Source organism: Amblyomma americanum, chromosome 1 (genome assembly GCF_052857255.1).
Source record: "Amblyomma americanum isolate KBUSLIRL-KWMA chromosome 1, ASM5285725v1, whole genome shotgun sequence".
NCBI classification, from domain to species: domain Eukaryota; kingdom Metazoa; phylum Arthropoda; class Arachnida; order Ixodida; family Ixodidae; genus Amblyomma; species Amblyomma americanum.
The window spans coordinates 92,848,470-92,870,668 of NC_135497.1; the positions used below are offsets into that span (position 1 = coordinate 92,848,470).

Here is a 22,199-nt window from a genome sequence, read left to right on the forward strand (position 1 = left end):
CACAGGTCTCGTTCGTTATAAGTGAAAGTTCGTCTTAAGTGGGGCCGTTATATGTGGGCTCGACTGTATTCAATACTAGAGCACATTGCAATAATCTGCCTGTGGAAGCACCAACCAAAGCTCAAAATTGCATACGTGGGTGTGACACACATTACTTATCTTAAATTAGTAATGAACTGTGTACTTCAAAGCTTGTAATATCGCGAACACTAAATTCATAACAATGATTAAAAAATAAGGGTGATATCATTACTTGGACGATGTCACTGCACCGTTCCCAGTTCACCACTGGCTAACTCCTATGCCATCATAAATTGTAGAACAGGTTCTTGTCATACTGGCCCCACACAGCAAAATGAGAAATGAAACTTGGTGCCCACCCCTACCTGTGTGATTCTTAGAGCCTCAGCAGGCGTTGGCTGGCACACCTACACAGTTACCTACTTGCAGCCACTGCTGTCCAGTAGCTGCTAGTTTAGCAGGAAAAAGCCTCAACATGACAAATACCTGGCAACCTTAAAGCCAATTCCTTTTATTAGAGGTCCTCCGTAATTATTTACACAGAAAATACAAATAAAAAAGAAGGGTTAAGGTACCAGTCATTACAGGCATTTTAAGACAGTTCAAATACTGTTGTGAAACATGACACATGATGTGATGGCTTGTACACTGAACATATCAAATGCAAAAAGATGACACTTTCCATCTTAAATCCAGATGTGCAAATGTATCCACTATATTCAGGATTAGATATTTAAATACCTGACAAATAAAAAGGGGATAACAAGCGTTTCACCATTTCAAGTTAAAACGTAACTTGTCCTGCCCCGCCCGCGCGCTATTCACAGTTGTCGTTTTGTTAGTGTGTAGCGCGTTATTCACACCAAAAGTAACTCTAGTAAACAGCCAATAACAAAAAAATCATAATTTCATGAATTCATGAAGTATTCTCAGACCATTCAAACGTAAGTTACCTCCATATGAGAGAATGTGAGGTTATACTGGGAGCCCCACGTAACTGTGGTCACGGATTTAAATACGTACCCGCGTGCGATACGACGACAGAACTTCACACATATTGCCGGCCACTGTATACAGCAGGTCACATTAAATTGTACAGAGAACTCAACTGAGAAATTAAACTGAAATAATTAACCTTTCAGTTTTTGCAGTTAAGGAAAAAATTTCAATGCCAAATTACAAAGCATCCCAGAATATGTCTAATTAATTTTGATATCTACTGTAGATTTGTTTTTATTGCATTGAAAAGAAGGCCTACAAGATAAGTTAAAAATCCACGTGGCCATCCCCTGGCGCACTGTGACAGCAGTGCTCTAAAAAGAGGCATTGACGATTGATTTAGTCTTGCTTCCGAGCCCTCCGATGCTGCGAAAGTGACAAAATGATGAGAGTGGCACAGGCACTGGTGAGAGATCTGCAACTTATGCCAGTGACCTGCTCAAGTGCAATGCAGTACAACAGTTCGTGCTAATAATATAAAGGTTGAAACACAAAGCAGGACTTCTCAGGTGTTGGCCAGCGTCGCACCACACACAGTGTAACTGCAGGGATATCATGGACATCTAGAGAGATGCGACCCTTTAATTACAGAGATGCCAGCAGCGAGACACCAATTGTTGCCAATGAAATTATACTTTATGTTTTAGCCATTGTATTGCTACTGTGAGCAGTCATACTGATGTTTTCTGCACAGCATGAGAAGCAGTCACTTCCGTATATTTCAAGTTCCCCGTCAGTGCCTACATCTTTGTCATCTCTCTGCCCCTTAAGAGGATCAGAGGGCTTGGGTAAGAGCGGGGCTCCTTTATCAATTGTTCATCTGAAAGCACTGCTGTCATCTGGGCTTTTTTTCTTATTTCGTGGACTTTCTTTTCAACACAATAACAACGAATTTATGACCAAATCGAAACCAAAACTCGGAAATTAGACATTTTCAGGGGAAACTACAATTTGGCACTAGAATTTTTTTTTCTCCAAGAAAATGCTCTATAGAGTGGCCAAAAATACAAAGCTGTGTGCTCCTATTCTGTGCTAGAACATTTTGAAATCTTGGCTGCAATTAAGTGGGACAAATGTATATGCATCAGTGCCACCATATGGCCCTCATGCAAATAATGAGGCACCTGTAATGGACCAACAAAATGGGAATGCGATCACTGCTTTTGTGGCAGTAGCTAAAAATTCGATGAGCCCCTTGGTAATATCAGTTACAGTTTAAAATGCTCACTCAGAAGTTACTCAACAATGCTTCATGCAATCATCAATATCAGAACAATCACTTCTCTGAGAGCAGCGTGATCAGTCATGACATGCAGAGGTCACCAGCTGACACAACCGGCATGACAATCAGCAGAAGGCCACTTTTACAAATAAAAGATCTAGGCTTCATGGCATCATACCTGCTTTTTACCAATTATGTTTGTCATACCTCACTCAGAATGTCTCAAGTAACCATTGCACCTCTGCTATCTCCAAGCGGCAAACCAGCACTGTTCACTATGTGCTGCTATGCTTGTGCTCCATAAATTGTCCTCTGGGACCATACGAGGTGCTGCACATCATGACACACTTTGAGGATGGGCATTCATGGGTGCTTTAGTGCTACTTCAAACCTGTGAGAGCCCTATATCAAGGCTTTGTGTGGTATAACTTCACATGAATACCTAAAACAAAATGTACAAGAATTCAGTGGCCATGTTTTCCAACAGACCACAGAAAATTTTGCAAAAAGCTTCTGTTTGGCCGCCACCGATCTTAGAAAGTGGGATAGATTTATAATATAAATAGTGTGAGAGTCAGCAATAGGCTTTTGAAGGCACTGCTCAACTACACTTCAACAAAATCGCATAACACGATAAGCTCATTCCACAATGCCTGTCAGGAGAGTCTACAATGACATATATGGATGCCTTCTCAGCTGCTGCTGGAATCACTACTTGAATCACTACTTGAGTCACTGCTGCTAGAGTCACTACTGGAGTCACTGCTTGATGAGCTGGTCTTATTTTTGCTTGCAGGTGGTGCTGAAGCAATCACAGCAGGCACTGGAGCTGTCTTTGGAGCAGATTTTAGGTGCTCACGCAGGTCAGCCCTGCATTAAAATCACAGAGGTTTTTAAGTACACAGAGCCCAGTCATGTGTTATCTTAAAAGTATAAATAAACTATAAATAAGCTTTACCAGTAGATGAAGCATGACACTACTGCAATGCAGTTGAAGTGCACCATCCCAACAATGAGAAGACTATGGGGTCAGATAATTACATGCACTAACTACAGCCACTAATGTGTACACTGCAAGGCCCAAACAAACTTGTTTTCCCAAATGCTCATTCCTAAAACTTGCATATTCGTTAAAATAACATCACTTTATCACACTTGTGTTCGTCCTGTCTTTTCTTCTTAGTGCCCCGATCTTGTTGTGTGGTGTATTACATGATAACATCACAATACAAACATTTAGCACAGGCGAAGGACCTGGATGTGTGGCTGCAAAAAAATTATAAAATGAAGACTGGTACAATATGCCGAAATAAGTATTCAATACTTCTTTAGGGCCTAGGGAGCAGAAATATGAAAATATTGAACATCTTAAAAAAAAAAAACTGTTCCAACACCTCGGTATCCGACATTATTCATTCCAGCGCAAATTTGAAATGGCAGAATGGTTAAAAAAAAAAAAAATGCCAGCTCCTGGATCTTGATAGATTAAGGCAACAAATTGGTAACCCCGTACAGTGGCCTTTTTTTAAAACAACCTTTGTTTAATTCCATTCTCTGAAAATTCAATTCAAAGAGTTCAGAGACCTTTGCCTAGCTTCTTGAAGATGAAATGTAAAAAAATGTAGTAAACAAAAATCACCCAATTTGTGCCCATTAGTTAAAGGGACATGAAGACAAATTGCAGTTGGTCTGTATCAATAGACTGTGGCACTCAAACAAAAAAAGAGACCACCAACACTGAAAATGAAGGTTTTTAAAAGCTAGAAAAGACCAAGAAACGAAATACAGGCCACCATCACCAGCTGATTTTGCAAGTAAACTGCGTGCACTCATACTGAATTTTTGCAGTTTTGCAAAATATTTGTGGATTACAGAGGCTATGCTATGGGCGCCAACCAGTCCTTGCTGCGGACCATCAAAAGTTTGAATCAAGTGGTGGGAAAACTTTCAAATTCAATTTTCTCAGCCATAAATGGGTTATTTGCTGCCGCACAAAGGTCAAAATACTCAGAAAGAGCCAGATAACTAATTTTTACTCAGAACAATAACAATAATTGGATGAAGTTGTCCTCAGTGGCCTTTCAACACATACTCTATCAGCACCACACAGCCTAGCATACTGCAGTAGCAAGTACCCAATAGGCTTGTTTGACTCTGTTGTACAGTAAAACCTTGTTAATTCAGACTTCCAGGGAGTGGAAAAAAGTTCGAATTATCAAATGGGCCCCCAAAAACTGCCAAAAACCCTTCGTGTGAAAGTAAAGCATATCTGCTGAAAACCTGGGCAATATTCACCTCCTTTCAGGACAAAAACTGTGTGACAACTACGATTTTTGACAGTTCTGCCAAATGCTTTAATTTGTGCACATTATTGGGAGTGTTGGAAGCAGGACTGCTCCATAATAGTACTAAAATGTCTTAGCGGCTTCTTTTGGTGTGCAATGTGGTAGCGCTGGAGCTTCTTTGCACGTGGCATTGCATGTCAGGAGGCTCCACCGCACCAATGGTGAATAGCACGTGACGAGCGCGCGGTTCTTGCGCGATGGAAGAGCAGAAATACCATGGGGTCGGAGCGAGGGAAGCGCACATAGGCGCCAGAGTGGCAAGACACCTTCCAAGACGAATGAAAAAATATCAGCGACAAGGCAATCATTCTTTTAAACGGCGTGCATGCGGCTAGGCTGGCTGGCTGATATGAGTGACTGATAGCTGCCATCGCTGCTGGTGGTGAAGTTCCGAAAACGAAACTACGCGCACTACATGGCTGAACTCTCCTCCGGCTTATCGACGGGGGCCTACTGATCACTGTCGTGCCTGCCACTGTTCGCACGTAAGAGGGGCACGGGAGACAATATTAATATCCAGTTCTGGCCTTAGGAAGATTATTTGGATGATTGCTGGTTGAGACTGGTCATACCCCCACACAGCGCTAGTTCAGGAGCCTGTCCGATGACAGCCCAAGGGAGCCAAGTGCTTCCAACACCATAGACTTACATGGACATTTGGCGGGACTACAGCGGCAGTCAGAATTATATGAATTTCCAAATTAACGGGGGTAGAATCAACAACATTTTACTGTATATTGCAAGGTAAGAGAAAATTAAAAAGATAAATGCTGAGAGTATAACTGAACAGGTCTGTATGTACACATGTGAACTGTGAAAGTGGTTAGCCATGCACGTGACTTCCTCTTTAACCCCCCCCCCCCACTTCAACACACTTTTCAGGAGTATGTATGACAATTGTAAGCACCTTTAGCAAACATTGGGCAGATGTTTTCCAGTGTAACAAAATATTAGTTGTTGAAGAAAAGGCTAAAATTCATCAACACTACACAATCAACTTTAGGTGGTGTGCAGATTTTTAGAAAAAAAAAAAAAAAAATTTTCCGAAGTACTTAATAAAAGTTTCCAAGCGAAATGCTCCCCAGAGATGTTCATCTCATTTCATTTCACCTAACGGTATATGTTCATGTACAATTCATTATTATAGCCAGTGATGAGAAGCTGAACAAATTTACAACGTCCCATCACGTTAGTTTTAAAGGGACGCTGCTGGAGTTTGAAAGCCAGTGCAAAAAAAATATACTGCCCCTTGATTCACTGCACTCTAACATCACCACTGTGAAAGAAGAAATGAAATAAGGAAAACATAGTGCCCCAAGAGAGTGCACGTGAAAGTTGGGTCACTATGTGAAACGCTGGCAAGTGCCAGATCCATAAAACATTTCTAAAGCTAGCATAACACCAGAGAAAGCATGAAGCTCAAACGTTTTCTGGATGTTGTTCAATGACTACTATGACAGCGCAACAAAAATTTAGATGAAAAATTAAAGCAAAACATTAGAGCAATGACAAAGTAATGCAGTGAACTCGTTACTATACACCTCACAAATTTTTCAAAAATTTCCACCAGAACGTCAATATTCTCAATATATAAATATTTCATGACACTACGAAGTTTAAAATACTGAACATTTCAGAATGATGTGCATAATTATTTGGTCACCCATAGTAAAGACACCTCGTCATTGCAAACTTGCCCTGGATTAACGGCATTAAAAAACACTACGAGGCGCTGATTTAAGACATGTCTCTCTGCTGATAGCTGTCATCATCAGCAGTCTCGCACAGAAAACTAAGTGTGCGGGACTTCCGACGACTGAACAGTAAACCATGTGACTTCCACTTTTCTTTTTTAAGGGTGTGGTTGTGTGATTGAGGTCTCGCCAGCCTCGCTGACTTGTTTTTCTTTGTGTTTTCGCTATTGTGTGGGTTCAAATGCACCACCAAGTTTCGCCTAGTGCTGAGATGAGTGCTTCACTATGAGTCCTGCTGGTGCCAGCGTTAATAACAAGTGCCGGCAGTTTTCGCTAAAGGAGAAGGCACGATGCCGAACAAATGGTCCCGTCGCCGAGAACAGTCCAGCTGCTTAGTTTTGGTTTTGCTTTTCGGAGATTTGTGCCAACCTGTAGTGAGAGCAGCTCTTCCAGCCAGCACCTATCAGCCAACCTGACCTAGCAGAGCAATGTTTCGGATGCTGATTGGCACGTCTCTGACGTTTCCTTTCTCAATTTTTAGTGCGCTAGCACTTAATAGTGGCCATTCCCCGAATTTTAGCTGCTGTGTGTTTGTCTGAAGCTGGTTTTGTGGCAGGCTGCTCACCTGCCCACCGGATGATGGGAAACCTGCCACGTGTGTATGCCGACAGTTTTCGCTAAAGGAGAAGCCTTGATGACGAACAAATGGTCCCGTCGGCGAGAACAGTCCAGCTGCCTAGTTTTGGTTTCGCTTTTTGGAGATTTGTGCCGACCTGTAGTGAGAGCAGCTCTGCCAGCCAGCACCTATCAGCCAACCTGACCTAGCAGAGCAATGTTTCGGATGCTGGTTGGCACGTCTCTTGAAGTTTCCTTTCTCAATTTTTAGTGCGCTGACCTGCTTTAGACTGCCTCAAGCCCCCGCTTCCGTCTGTATGGTTCCGTTTTTCCGGTGTGCCGAAACCGCGTGCCCGTCAAGTGCCGTATGCTGTTTATGCTGTGAAGCCTCCACATACACGATGGTGCCGCTTATGATGGGTGTGACTCGGTAGCGGCAGAGCTCCAACGCGCCGCACCGTGCAGGATGTGGGAGGCTCTTACGATTTTGGAGCAGTTCTGCTTCGATGCTCCCAATAGCATGCATGCAATAAAGCCTTAATGAAAACATGAAAAATAGTCATTACTGCATTGTTCTCTCAAAATCAGGCAATGATTGCCGTCTTTCACAGAATAAATTTACCGTGATGCAAGCATCACGAAAGTTTTTTCATGGTCATTAGATAATTAGAACATTTTTTTTCCAGTCCAATGGTGTTTGAATTAACGAGATTTTCCTGTACTAGTTTTAATTTCCAAGCCTTTCATTATGATGAGATTTCAATATAACGAAGGATTTTTGGTGGTCCCGTGAAGTACACTGTATCGAGATTTCACTGCAGATAAACCCAGATCTGGAGCTGTCTTTTCATGGCAATAATTTTCAGCAATCTTGCCATGTATTTTTATAGTTCCATAATGTTTTGCTGCATACCATATTTACTCACATAATGGTCGATATGCCATATGTCGACCCCCAGCATTGGGAACCAGAAAAAAATAAAGAAGTCTGGATGTTGCATAGATGACAGAGCAATGCTACAAGCAATCAGAATTCAATTAGACAACATGCACAGCATATCACACACTGGAGCTGTGGTGGCGCTGTGAGAATCACCTCATCAGAATTCAACACTTTGTTCTGAGCAATGCATGGTAGAACAAGTGGGACGTAAACAGTTTCATTTCTATTACAGTTCTGCGACACTTTTAACGTCAGCAGCATCACCTCTGTTGTATGTTAATGGACCTCGGTATAAAAAACACAAATACGGTAAACTCGCAATAATTAAAACTAGGATAATTCGTACTTTCGGTTAATTCAAACAAATTTCAGAATTTGGTTGGCTGGCTATATTTCTAATGCATTTTAAAGCCGCTTAATTAATATGGCAATTTCTCTTAAGTTAAATCAAACTTTATCTGTCTTGCTCCGATGCTCCTGGCGCGCAAAAGCGCGGCAGCCGAGGCCGGATGAGTCAGGTCTGCGGAGCTGCGTGAACTGAAAATTGAAAATCTGGCCCCTCCAACCAGTTATCTCCGATGCTGCCCGAAAGCAGGCCATGTCGATCAGGAATTGCCCCGTCGTGGCATAGTTTAATTTTCTGAGCTTCGACACCAGGCCGCAGTGATTGCGGCTTCTGGACACTTATCTGGTAACTAAGCCCAATTGTGCACTGGTTTGGACGCTAATTGGTGCGTCACTGGTCTTTTTAACGTGAGAGTGTTAAGGAGCTTGTAAGGCGGAAAAGCAGGCGTGGTTGTCAGCATAGTTAAAGGCTGCCAGGCTGCCGCGGTGGTGCCGGCATAGCTCTTCGTGCTGGCCTTCAGCAGCTGCTCATCACTGCTCTGTCAAAACGCAGAACTGCACCCTCCATAACCACCCCCTCTCCTTCCCTGCACGTGGCTACTGATAAATGGCCACCGTGGCGGCCGATAACGCTATCGCATTTTGCTCTTAAAGGCGAAGCTTAAGCGGCCAAGTTCTTTTTTTCTTTTAGAAGGCATCTCTCCGTTCCGGCGCAAATGTTCGTTCCCCTCGTGTCCGTCCGCATGGTCCTGTACATCAATAATGCGCGCTTATTATGAGCTGCTCGTTGTCTGAGGCCTCCTTATATGGACACCGCCGCATTTGAGGAGGCTCGACCGGTGAAAACGGCGATACCTTTTGCTCTGACGTACCATTTTCCACGCGGCATGGCTCTAATGAGGGGAAGCCACCTTAGCTGGTGCTTGCTGCTGCCGCTGGGCGCTAGCAGTGCAGTGTGGATAAGCCAACCTACCGTATAAACACGTGTAAGGGCCACACCCGTGTATGGGCCGCACCCTGTTTTCCGAAAGAAAATATTTCGAAATGCACGTGCCATGGCCTCCGCGGACAGCTCCGGCTGCGAGCAACGGCGTGCTTGATCACGGGGGCAACGCGTGCGCACAGGAGCTTCCAGGTGTCGCCCACGGATGGCGCCTGAGGCCGCGGCTCATCAGCATCAACTTTTTCCTCTGCTGTGAGCTCCCGCTAAACATGTCAGCATCATTACCACCGGCTCCAGCTTTTTGTGGCTGTCAAAGGCACGGAAGCTGTGGTAGTGTGTTAACTGCTGTTGTAGCTTTCGTGTGCTGCCGCCGAGCATTGTAGTTTTAGCACGATGGGCAAGCACCTTAATAGCTATACGGCTGGGAGTTTGCTGTGAAACACGGAAAAGCGTGCGGCGGGCAGTAAATTCGATGTGGCCGAGAAGCGTGTCCGACGATGGTAAAAGGATGCACTGAGGAACACAAGCTGGAAATAGCGCACTTTCCGACGCAAGCTGTGCAAATTTCCCGAAGAAGAGCTGCTATGCGAAGTGATGGAAGCGCGGAACAACGTCTACGCATTGACAGCGGACATGCTGTGCGACTTCTTGTGGAATGAGTGTGCACCAGAGCACAGCACCAAGCACCAGCTTGGAGTCTGAATACTCTGCGAGTGACAACTGAACGTAGAATAAATGCCGCTCATTCCCTAATTGGTGTGTTTGTACTTAAATTTTTTTTTTCACACATCGCATGTAAAGGCGCACTCCAAAAATTGCCTCTCAAATCTGAAAAAAAAAAAAAAATTGCGGCCCTTAAGCATGTTTATATATGGTATCTAGCGCTCGGATTTTTGCAGTCTTAACAATTGCCACAAGCATCTTCGAAACGAAGCTAAAACTTCGAAGGTATCCCTGTTTCTTTACTAAGCAGGTGGGGAGCTGCCGTGCCACCACTGACTAAATTGCGCTGCTCTTGCACGTGTTTCTCACGAAAGTTTAATTACGAATTTCAGCTATATCGAACTCTTTTACGATTTTTTTAGTATTCGCTACAACAAGGTTTTATTGATCTTCCATGGGTGCAAGGAAAATTTGAAGCTGTTAGGCCCGTTTTACATGCATGAGATTTTCGCCTGCGACGCTAGGAATTCTGTCAGTCTGTGACTGGGAAAGGCCATCGGTCTAGCTGCAGACGGCTTGCAATCGAGTTCCATCCAGTTGGAATTCAATTGCAGCGTCGGCGTGTTCGCTCTGTGACTGACGAATGGGGAGCGCCGAGCCAGCGTGCAACGTGGGGTCATGTGGGAGCTGTTGCTGTAACAAAAGCCAAACTGTTTACTCTAATCAAAACATACGAAATAAAAGTATGCTGGTCATAACATCACCCACACATTCCATGCAGCGTTTCTGTCGCGTTTAATCATGGGTTGCCTATGCGAACATCAAGCAACCTTGCGTGTTCCTCCGACCGAATTCGCTGGATACGCATTGCATGTGAAAGTACTGACCGAAAATTGCATTGTGGCGTCATTGACTACGCCGAATGTTTTCGTTGTAGTCAGAGCATGTGAAACGGGCCTTACCGAATGCAAAGGGGCACTCTTGCTGCTTTCCCCAGCATCTGGCACCTTTTTGCAAACACTTAACTCGCATGCTTGCTTGCTTAAATGCTACTGAGAACAGTCATTAACATTCAGGAGATGAGAAATTCTGGGAGATTTTTCCTTAAGATTAGGCCATGGCTGATGTGGTGACAATGTGACAGGGCTCCATGCTTATCTTAGTATCTGTCTTATTTGAGAATCTTTTGTGTGGCTCCCTTGAAAAGGAAGGGGTCATGTGAAACCTTCAAATAGTAATGGTGGCAGCAACTACTGTGCTTTGTGAAGGATTGAAGGTGACCAGGAGGCAAAGCTTTCAACAGGACCATTATTGGCACCATTCTCTCCCTTCTTTTTCTGTGTTCATAGCCATGCATGTTGCCCTGGCTGCAATTCGTGTATTGGTTGACCGAAAGTATGGAGAGTGATTTTGGAAAAACAGGTTGACCAACATATGAGTAAATATGATAAGCGTAAGAATTAATCCTATACAGACAGCTACAGTTGCTTCTCAACATAGAAACATTAAAATATAATACAAAGTTTTTCAAAAGTTCATATGAGGATAATTCTACTGACAGCTGCCAGATCTGTGTTTACCACACTTGCTTAACTGTAAGTATTACTTACGTCAGTCCTCCAAGGCCAATTGATGTGAAGAAATTGATGGCAAAACGGGTATTCTTGGGCAAATTCCGAGGAAAGAGACCTTCGAAGGCATCTTGTAATGTACTGCAAGTGAAATTGCAACAATGCAATGAACATGATGCAATCTTAAACAGCTGAAAAATTAACATGCATTCCACACCCATTTCAGGACCCTTTTCACTGTTACTTTGTAATTATAGATTTTGTGCACCGAACGAAATTACTACGTATGTGCACTTGAACAATAATCATCTACCAGCGTGCCACTGCACCAGTTGGTCATCTGCCCTCTGAACGGCATTTTTAGAATTCAATTTATAGGTATTTGTAAGTAATCATATTTATAGGTATTTATAGGCAACACTTCAATATATCATGCCATGGTTTTGAGTGGCTGAAATTGCGATGGAGTGTGAATGGGTACACTTCACACCCTCTCCTTTCATTCCTTTCATGAGAAAGGACTTCCTCTACAATGAAAATTTATTCAGCTGTTATTCTTCCCCAGAAGTATGAAAAATTTATTCTTCCCCAGCAGTATGAAAAAAAAAAAAGAATTAGAATTGCACAGGAGGGGTGAAAAAGCCAACAGCCGGCACTGCCCAACTGTACTTTCGCTGCGCAATACCTACACACCGCAGCTCAATTTGGGTGCTCCTGTAAACTCTGGATCCCGTATATGTGGGTCAGTGCTATTTTCTCAGTGTCAAACGGTAGTAAAATAACCATTAGCGCTATTGCCGTGTTTTGTTTTTACTGTAATAGTATTTTAATAATTTGCATTTATGTAAAAAAAAAAATTCACTATTTTTTTGATGGAGCTGTGTCACAGTATAATAATAAAAAGAACTTCCTGAATCTCTGCTACCACGAACAAGATCAGTCTTTTGGCAGAATGGAATTTCTTCGCTACTTCACACGGAAAAAGTGCATGCGACGGTGTCGGCGGCACACTGAAACGTCTCGCAGCAAGAGCAAGCTTGCAGAGACCATATTTATTTATTTCAATACCTTCAAGGCCCCTGAAGGCATTACAGGAGTGTAATGCATAAAAAACATCTATATGTAAGTAATTATAACACAGGAATTGTGGCAATACAGAGAAAAAAATATGAACAACAACAGTAACGTGGTAAAATGCTGGTTACTGGGAGTAAACATATCCTTCGAGAGCAGATTTGAACAAAAGAGAGTCGGTAATTGTCAGGATCAAATTACAACACAACTTAGAACACCATTTATATTCAAAACAAACATTTACCCAGCTAAACAGCATATCCATAAAAAAGGCCAAGTCTTTTGTTTTCCAATGCATGACACCAACAATTTTTTACTAGCATGTACAATTTTATTTTGCAATATGCCACGATTAAAAATTGTAACATTCAAATGCCAAAGATTTGTAAAAAAAAAAAAAGAACAACCTAGGGATTGTGGGATCACTTTCTGTTTTGAAGACGCACAATGGCAGAAATTAAGCACAAAAATGAATACAGTGGAACCCCAATTTTGCGTGCCCCGTTCATGTGACGAACCGCATTTTACGACGAACTGGCGCGGGCCCGGCGAATCTCCCATTGGGATAACGCATTAAAAGCCTCAATTATAAGACGGAAAAATATGCATGCTCCACTTTATACGATGGCCTGCGAGAACTGCCCGGAATGAGAGACGCTGGCAGAGCTCTTTACTGGCAGATGTGACGTCAGCCAGGTTGGTTCCAGATCGGAATCGAGACAGATGCGCGCGCAATGATGTGATCGAGCGCACAATGGCTTGTAATGATGGTCCTGCAGACGGCTCGGGCTCCAAACGTACGACCAGTGGCCGGCGTTGCGAGGTAGCTCGCTCGCCTGCCCAGTTTTTCTGCGCGCTTTAATCGTATGATCATACCAGTACGAAGTTATTGTACAGGTAACAAGATCAGTTGCTTCTATGCTCATTGGCGGCCAGTTCGAAAGAGCTTTTCACAGAGATTTCAGTGCAGAGCACGTTAGGCCTAGTGACACCGAGCGAGTGGCGTGCTGTCACCTGACAGGCCGCATATCGCTGCAGAAAGTGCGCCGCCGGTGGATTCCCGTCGCAGGCAAACATTGTGTTCGATTTTTTCCTTGATGATGCGAATTCCTAGTACAGACACTGCTACCTGCTGCCACAGACGACAGCGGTTCTAGAGAAGCCTGAATAGAAGCTGGCATGGCTGTACTACGCGATGCAAAACGTCTTTGTAGAGTCACAGCAGCCACATTTCTGGCATGTCGTCCAAGTCAATGTTTTCGAGGTGCATGCGACGTTTAATGCGCAGGGTTGGAAGCACACGTGCCCCTCGTCTAAAGCCGGCTCTTCGACGCCAAAAAGAATGGCTGTGCGCGGTCTAGAACTAATTCTTGCAGAACGAAAATGGGAGCTTTTATAACGCGCGGGGAAAAGAAATTTACGTAACTTTTGAAAGCCAGAGCAGCGGACTCGATTATTACGTCAATGCGTCAGTTGTGCTCAATTTTCTATTATATGACGGTTTCACGCGGTCTTCTGAAAGTTGCATAATCGAGGTTCTATTGTATTGCTCTTGGTGGCAAAATCTGCACTAAAATGGCGGAGTTGCACTCAAAGTCACCGTTTGGTCAAATATTTTTACCGCAATTTGTTAAATAGCATAAAAAGACAGCCTATTTGTGACATGAACGATGCTAAATTTACCTGAAACAATGAAATCACTGCTACATGTAGAACATTAAAAAATTTGCAAGCCTGGTTTGTACATAACTGCACGTAAAGTGCTTAAAAGTAAACACCTGTGGCATGTTTCATAATGAGGCTTCCATTCCATTGTTCTGCGGCTTTCTCACTGAACACTTCCCACCACACGTTGTTACTAAATGTCAATTAGCCATAATCTAATCTGACAAAACAAAAACATGCTCCTCACGCAACAGTGTACTATTTTTCGCCTCAATCCCCTTACAAAGAATCAGCTTCAACATTTCACCTTGCTTACAGAGGACATCGTGCATGTACTACACTCACAGTAGAAAACTTGAGTATAGCGCTACAATATTAGGCTCTGGCTATTCATGTGCAATCAGTTCGAGCACATTAACAGTTCAGCAGAGCGATAATGATGAACTCAAATGGTCCACTAACTGAGCCCGAGTGCAGAAAAGATGCCAAGCAAGCCTCTAACATGAGTGGTAGTAGTAGTAGGAGGAGTTGTTGGGGATAGCTAGTGCAGTGGCAGCTGAGGCCATAAGGAACCAAACACTGTAGCTGTAAAGCGGGGAAAGTAAGCTTAAATGCTATTGTTCTGAATACAAATTTGAATAATGTTCAGAATTGCATTCCTCCAACATACACATATTTCTTCTGTGTTTCTTCATTTGACTAAAATTTAAAAACACAGAAGTGCACCAGACGTGGGATAGGACTGCATGGTTCCACACATATCATGCTTTTAATTGTGCCTGATGTCCCATTACTCTCATAGGTTACAAAATTTTTGAGCAAGTGCACAGTGGAGAAATCTGCACATTATGTAGTACTATTACATAAGGCCCAGGCAAGTACCACTGGAGCAAATCTCAAAAAGAAGCTAGCTATTAGCCCCAGGGAGGAAGGTCAAAATATGTCTTCATTAGACTTATAATGCCTGAATTTAATGCCAGAACTGCACAACAACCATACAGATTATACGCAATGTGAACTTTTGGAATCACACCAATATGGGGGAAAAAACAAAGAAACTCACGGATCCTTTATCCTCTCGTTCAGTTTTGGCAGACCCATGTATTCGCACAATTCCTGGAAAAGGATCTTAATGAAAATACGGCTTGATGATGTAGTGTCATCTTCTGTGAGCTTGACATGGGACAGAACCTGCACACATCAAAGAAAAGCGCATTTTTTAATTTTTCACAAATCAGAAGTAAAACCATAAACAAGGCCACTTAAAAAGGCTGACCTAATCTTTAGTGAAATGATGTAAAGCAATACTAACTGCTCAGCACACTCAGCAAGGTTCCAGATATGCAGGCTTTGTCATAACTTGTTACAGGTAGCAAAAACAAAAATAAATCGAAGAACGAAGTGCCCCGATATGTGACCCTGTAAAATCTAGCAGGCACAATGACTGTATGATTGTGCTATTCAGAGTTGTGGTTGTGCCTCAGTTTACTGTATCGCTGCCTCTCCCTTCCCTTGCACTCATGTACAGCTGGATCAGAGCACTGAATCATCTATTTCCTTTTGACTTCACTACCTCACTCATACACACAAAAAGCAAATTTCAAATAGCTAAAAAACATCTAGAAACATTTCACGCAGCTCTTTGGGACTGCACCGTTTGCTCGCATCTGCCCATTGAGAAAACTGAATGGCTTCAGCCAAATGCACTCACAGTCCATGGAATGGCATCCGTAAAGAGAAGGTGGGCAAAAAACTTAGCAACATTCCGCAGCTTGTTCGTCTCAAAACGGTGAATGGTGTCATATGAGCTCAAGAAGATCTGCTCAAAGGGCTCTGCATACTCCTTTTTCAACAGGCAGAAACGCTGTAAAAAAATAAAATAAAAACAAGGCAGAAAAAGTCAGCACACCTCAAGTGAACCCAAGGTAAATGTGTTAAAGTAGCGTAAGAAGAATAGCAAATGCTCTTGCTAAGGGAAGTGAAGCAATGCATTTCAATAATGTGCATTGTTCAGTATTCCTAAATACTGCACAATGCCTTTCTCAAGCTTCTAGATTAATTGGCACACGACCGAAATGGTCACAAAGCAACATGGCGAGGCACATGCTGCACTGCCAGCACTTGGGAGGATTCAGCAATAGGGCTGTCCTCTTTAAAATATCACCTGGGCTGCCAGGCGTGCTTTGCACAGTTTGGAGAGGGTTTAAAAGTACAATATGTAGCTATAATATGGACAAATGAAAATGCAAGAAAGCCACATGCATGTTTTCTGAACTTGCAGTACAGGATGGTGGATTTCTCAAATATTTCAAGCACATACCTGGAAGGTATGATCTCTTCAATGACCACTCTGTCAAGCGTGTAGAATACATGCTAAACCAGGGATTACACAAGCATGATGTGAATGTAGTACCAAAGCTAGTAAGGTGCGACAGTAAAAAGTAAAAAAAAAATATGAAACCAGTTGTGACTCCATGAAAAACTCAATTGTACCCCTTAACTCATAATCACATGAAAAAAAAAAAGTATGATTTTGCATACATGGTAAATTACACAGTGAAGTTGTGTATGATAGTTCTGCAGTAAAACCCTGGCAGCCAAGGTGAAAGAGCTTCGTCTTACACAGCTAAAAATTAAATTGCTGTATCGTAGCTTATTAGGCGCAAGGCCTTTGTGGTAGCCCTTCCACTTAATACTTGGTTAGCAACTTATGCCTCAAATGTAGAGGGCGAAATAGTGCACTGCACTGAAAATAAATGTTTGCTACCCAGCTGCAGGCCTGCCAGCATGACGACAGTAGAGCCAAATTTGTGTGCCATCATAAACTAAGCTGATGGTATTGCATGGGTTGGTAAAGTCGAGCATACAGTGCAGTTGGCCGCTGCTGATTCAGCAGGCAACCAAGAAGGACTAGAACTATTGTGTAGGAGACCAGGAAGAAACACAAGAAAGGTTTCACACTCAGTAAAGCTGCTGAAATTACCCTTTCACAAACGCATACCATCACATTGAACACAGCTAGTCTACCTGGTTGCCGTCTAATACAATATTTTTGACATGCAGTTTTCTGCCTCAGTGTTACGCTTATGCACGCTTAAAGGAGAGAACACAGTGACTTGCTGGCAAAGTGCACAGAGCCATGAAAATTTTTTTTCAAATGCACACTAACAACCAAATAAATGCCAAAATGCAGGATCATGCTAGTAACATGAAGCTACACACAATTTTTTCCTTCAGCTCAATAAAATTTATTTTAACAGAAATAAAAGAAACTATGTCTTCTCTACTCCACCTGAATACAGCAGGCGCAGTGATGCGAGTGGCCGAAGTCACTTTGGAGCAGCTTTTAGAGCAGCACTTTTGGCGCACATATATACTGTAGTTTCTGGTGTTTTAAGTCATGGTTTACTACTTTTTCTGGATTTTTTGCCTGTGTGAATTAACTACGGCAAAAATTGATGTGCCACAGCACGCCATATTTTGCTGACCCCAGCAACTGTGTTTGAAAACAAAGCCAACATGTAAAAGAGAAATCAAATTGCGGTATTCGAGAGTTTTAGCGAAGCATGATCCGCTAATGTGATTCGCTAATGCGGGGAGTCAGGTGCGCCTGCGCAGTTCCATGCAAAATTCCGGCATGCCCTCTGCATTCCAGGATCACCAGAGTAAATCCCTGCAAGATGCCGGCCTGTTGCGCCTCCCTGTTTTTATTATGTGGGCTAACAACAAGCCAGGCGAGCATGGTGCCTGCCCACCCGCCCGCCCGCGCCCGCACACACGCACACACACACATATATACTAAGGATTGATTTTCAGAAATAAAAGGTAGTATTACGCTCGGCGTCCGAGAATTTTGTTCTTAAGAAAATATGAACTTTCGCTGCAAGCTTGGTGCAGATTACTCGTATTTTGTCATAATGCAGCAGCATGCAGCAGGCTTTGCCTTCTGGCGCAGTTTGGTGCAATTGGCGCAGCAGTCACATCACTGCGGGCAAGATCAGGTTACAGGCGCATGAACAAATAATGCAGGAAACAGCAGAAGGGGCAGCAAGAAGAAACTAACTCATACTTATTCCAATATATACGTACCTGGGCAAGTAGTCCAAAAAACTTTTCATAAGTACGCTGCTGAGCACAACAGTCAAGAATCATGTGGCACATTTCAGACTGCAACATCAAAGATAATCAGCAATATGTTAGTGCTCATGAAATTAAACGATAAACAGCCCACTACAAGTAACACTACCACACTACAAAAGGTACCATGAACAACAGCTGTCCTAGCAACTGTCAACTCTCAATACTTCAAGCCTGAAGGGTGCCAAAAATTTGTTCAAATAAAGAGGGGTTTGAATTAAGGGTAGCCATTTCCATATGCTTAATGTTCGCAGGCCCAAACCACCAGTTTGCATAAACCTTAAGTTCAAATTCATAAATTAACAAGACTCCGCCATACTACCCGCAAAGGAGATCCCACTCAACCTTCAAACAACAACTAACCTACACAGAAGTGACCGCTCACACCATATGCAACCAAAAGAAATGTCTGGAAAAGTGCAGTGCAAACTTCGAATGTTATTTAGAATACAGTCGAACCTAAATATATCGAACTCGAAGGAGATTGTGAAATAGTTCGATATATAGAAAATTCAGTATACAGTCGAGCCCACTTATAACGAACATGAGCGTCACCCGGCGTCCGTTCGTTATATCCCGAAGTTCGAAGTAAGTGGACAACAGCCTTAAAGACAGTTGCTTGTCAAAAACACAAATTTTTCTTTGCGAAAAAGTATGTGATGGACGTCTGTTTCTGCCTCGCAGATCCAATGAGGGAGGTTTCCAGTTTATTTAAAGCAGAAGCGTGCTATCGTGGAGGCCCTTGGCATAGACAAGCTCTCTGAGGCTCCCTATGTAGCTCATTGCTACAGGCGCGCTTATGGGTGCTGGCTCCGAAGTTCATCCTCACCTGATACCTCCGCGTCACTCTCGTCCCACACTTCAGAAACGATGCCCTCGTTTGTGCACGGTTCTGCAGTGTCGGCGTTGTCATCGACAGAAATAAAATCATTCCAACCAATGTCATGACCCCCCAGGTCGGAGCCGACGACGCGCTGCCACATATCGCCGCCGGGCTGGTCATCTTTCAAAGCATCAGGTTCGGCATCAGACACTGTGTCGACGAAGCCGGCCTTGCGGAAGCAGTTCCGCTCGCCAGTGGCCGTCACCTCCGCTCAGGCCGCTTTCATCATCTCTACCGCTGAATACAATGGAAATGGTCCCGGTGTTCCCGTCCACCATCCCGAATTACAACCAGGGCCAGAGATTTGAACGAAGCCATCAAAAAGTCCGCGCCGCAACAAGAGTGACAAAAGTGTGCGATAGGATAGACGTGCAACGTGCACAGGCAGCAATCAAGCCAATCAAGCTAAAAATACAGACACACAGATGCACAGCTAAAGATACAGACGCCAATGAGGGGCGTCCGTGAGCGTCAGTGCAGCCACCTCTTGGCTCCATGGAAGGCCTGCTTCACGGACCGTGGCCTCTGCGATCGGCACCGGCGGCGGAGCGGTTGATCGCGGAGGCCACGCGCGGATTTGCAAGAGAGTTAAGGAGAGGGGAGCGGAATTGCGAGGAGGGGCGGGAGGGCGATGTTGGAAGGCGCGTTGGGGGTAAGGAGTTATCCTGTGATGAGTCTCGGGTAAACATGCTGCGCGCCCGGCGCACGAAGGGGTCGGAGGCAGGTTATCTCGCATCGTGGCGCCGGGTTTACGCCGTCTGTTCGCTGTAACCGATCAGCAGGGCTTAATGACGTTCGTTACACGTGTGATTGCGTGGCATTGAAACAATGTATATTGCGGCGGTCACGCAGGTCTCGTTCATTATAAGCGAAAGTTCGTCTTAAGTGGGGCTGTTATATGTGGGCTCGACTGTATAAAAAAGTAACAGTAGAGAGTCTTATCCGTGACCTGTAAGCAAGTGTACATTGCATACACGCCAGTGAAGCTGTTCTTGCATTGATGTGCCGCCTGCCAGCATTCTGACAGCACACCGGTCGCTGCGCACTGCCAACTTGCTAAGCATAACTTCCTGTGCATCGAAGACACAGTGGACGGTGCTTTGCAACAAGACAGTGCCTATTAAAACAGGTCTAATCCTGTTACCAGTATCAATAATTCATCACTAATATGAAGGTACAGATGACTTCGGCAATGTCTCCGGAAGTGTGGCGAGCGAAGTACTCTGGCGAAGGCCGCATAACGTTTTAGTTACGTTGGCTGCACCGCATGACAGTGAGCGGCATGGAAATTGAGCACAAAGGGCTGAAGGCAGCCCTCTAGCACACCCCATGTTCACCTTGTCACATAGCATCACAGTGCTGCCAGCAGGTGCCTAAGGTCGCGCAGTTCGATATATCAAATGACTAGAGAAACTGAGGCTAAATATACTGCACTACTTTCCTATACTTTTACATGAGATTTTCAAGGGGATAATCTGTATGTGCGATATAGCCAATAGCTCGAAATATCCAGGTTCGATATATCCGGGCTCGACTACCGATAAACCAACAAAATGCTGATGTATGATGCACGACACTGGCCAAAATGTTCAAATATGAAGCTCATAGTCCGAAACTGCAAAAACTAATTGAAAATTACAAAAATTAGTTCATTAATTCAAAACAGTCCTAGCCCAGAATAGGAGTTGTGAACCCAAACTATAGAAGCGAAAGGCAACCAAAGAAGCTCCTCAGCCTTTGTAAGCCTGGCAAGAATCGGTATACCAAATGATGGCTCATGACACTTTTTAGACTGGCTATGCTCATTAACTAGAAGACATTCCACTGCATTTTTGACAAACCAACAAAACACTGTATGGGCTTTGTTTATCCTGGGCTAGAAATCAAAATTTCCAGCATACTTTGAGAAAGCTTACCATCACCTAAAGTACAATAAACATGTTGAATGCTGCTGAAAGCACACAACTGTCATCTTTTCACGCCAACACAATTATTTCTGCTTGAAGTTCTAATTCTCACCAAGACTTAGACACACCGTTATGAACACAAAGAAGTGAGTACATTATATTTGGCCACCACAGGAGTGATATTTCTATGCTTCAAATTGAAACTTTTCGAGGTGGGACAGACAGGAAGAATTGTAGAAATACCCTATTTACATGATTGTAAGTCGACCCCCCCAAATCACATTTTCGAAAAATAAGAAAAAAACTTCAGAGGTTGTTTAAGCTTGGCCTTGAATAGTTGAACGGGATAGCATTATCCAGCGGCTGCCGTTTATCGCCAGCCGCTATCAGCTGCCGCGCGCGGGTGTACCCGTGGGCACATTCCAAAACAAAAATGTATTAGTCACTGGACTACTTGTCCACACTTAATTTGTGCCATTGTCCTCACTAGCGCTGCCGTCGTGATCGCTGCTGCCGTCCCACAGCCCGTCGTTCTAACATCGTCGTCCAGCGAAATCCCACACTTCGCAAACAGCCACATCACGACATCACGTGGAACAGCTGAAAATTTTCCTCATTGCAGCTGCCACGCCGTATCACCCGTTGCGAATATCGAACTTGCGGACCGATACGCGGCTGTTTGTTTCTTCGGCGTAAAAAATGGCAGCCATCTTGAATGCAGCTGTGAACGAGCGCCGGTCGCTTGCCGGACCTGAAGCACAAATGACGACTGACGAAGCACTACACTACAAACTTGAGAAACGCGGCCGGCAGTAGTCAAATGTGTCAGAGCCAAAGAGAAACTATGCGTGAATGGCGTTGGATCTTCCGTTGGCTACCGACACTCCCCGGCACCGCTGCCATTCCAAGTGGGGGTGCTGCCTCGATTGGAACAGTGGCCCTTCCATCAACTATCAACGCTCCCTTGAGCGCCGAGCGCACATTTGAAAGTAAAAAGAAAACTTGTTGGACGCTTGAGCTTCTCTTAGAACGCGATTGCGTTATCGAGCCGCCGCCGATTATCAGCAACCCCAGTCAGCAGCAACGTGTGGGGTGCCAGTTTGCTGTTTATTGATAGCCGCCATCGACCGCCGCCCGCACGAGCGGGGAGGGTATGCCAGTTTTGCGCGTTG

General features: G+C 43.9%; 1 protein-coding gene across 2 annotated transcripts in view; it reads right to left on the minus strand.

Annotated features, from left to right (window-relative positions):
* Window positions 1-516: 516 nt before the first annotated feature.
* LOC144113239 (pre-mRNA-splicing factor CWC22 homolog) overlaps window positions 517-22,199 on the minus strand; it is a 65,372-nt gene continuing 43,689 nt past the window's right edge. For both annotated transcript variants that reach the window (XM_077646214.1, XM_077646215.1), the window contains exons 15-19: window positions 18,190-18,267; window positions 15,812-15,964; window positions 15,164-15,291; window positions 11,401-11,502; window positions 517-3,112 (exon numbers count right to left, since the gene is read on the minus strand). In XM_077646214.1, coding sequence (XP_077502340.1) covers window positions 2,935-3,112; window positions 11,401-11,502; window positions 15,164-15,291; window positions 15,812-15,964; window positions 18,190-18,267 — 639 coding nt within the window. In that variant the 3' untranslated portion in view covers window positions 517-2,934. The remainder of the gene's footprint in view (window positions 3,113-11,400; window positions 11,503-15,163; window positions 15,292-15,811; window positions 15,965-18,189; window positions 18,268-22,199) is intronic.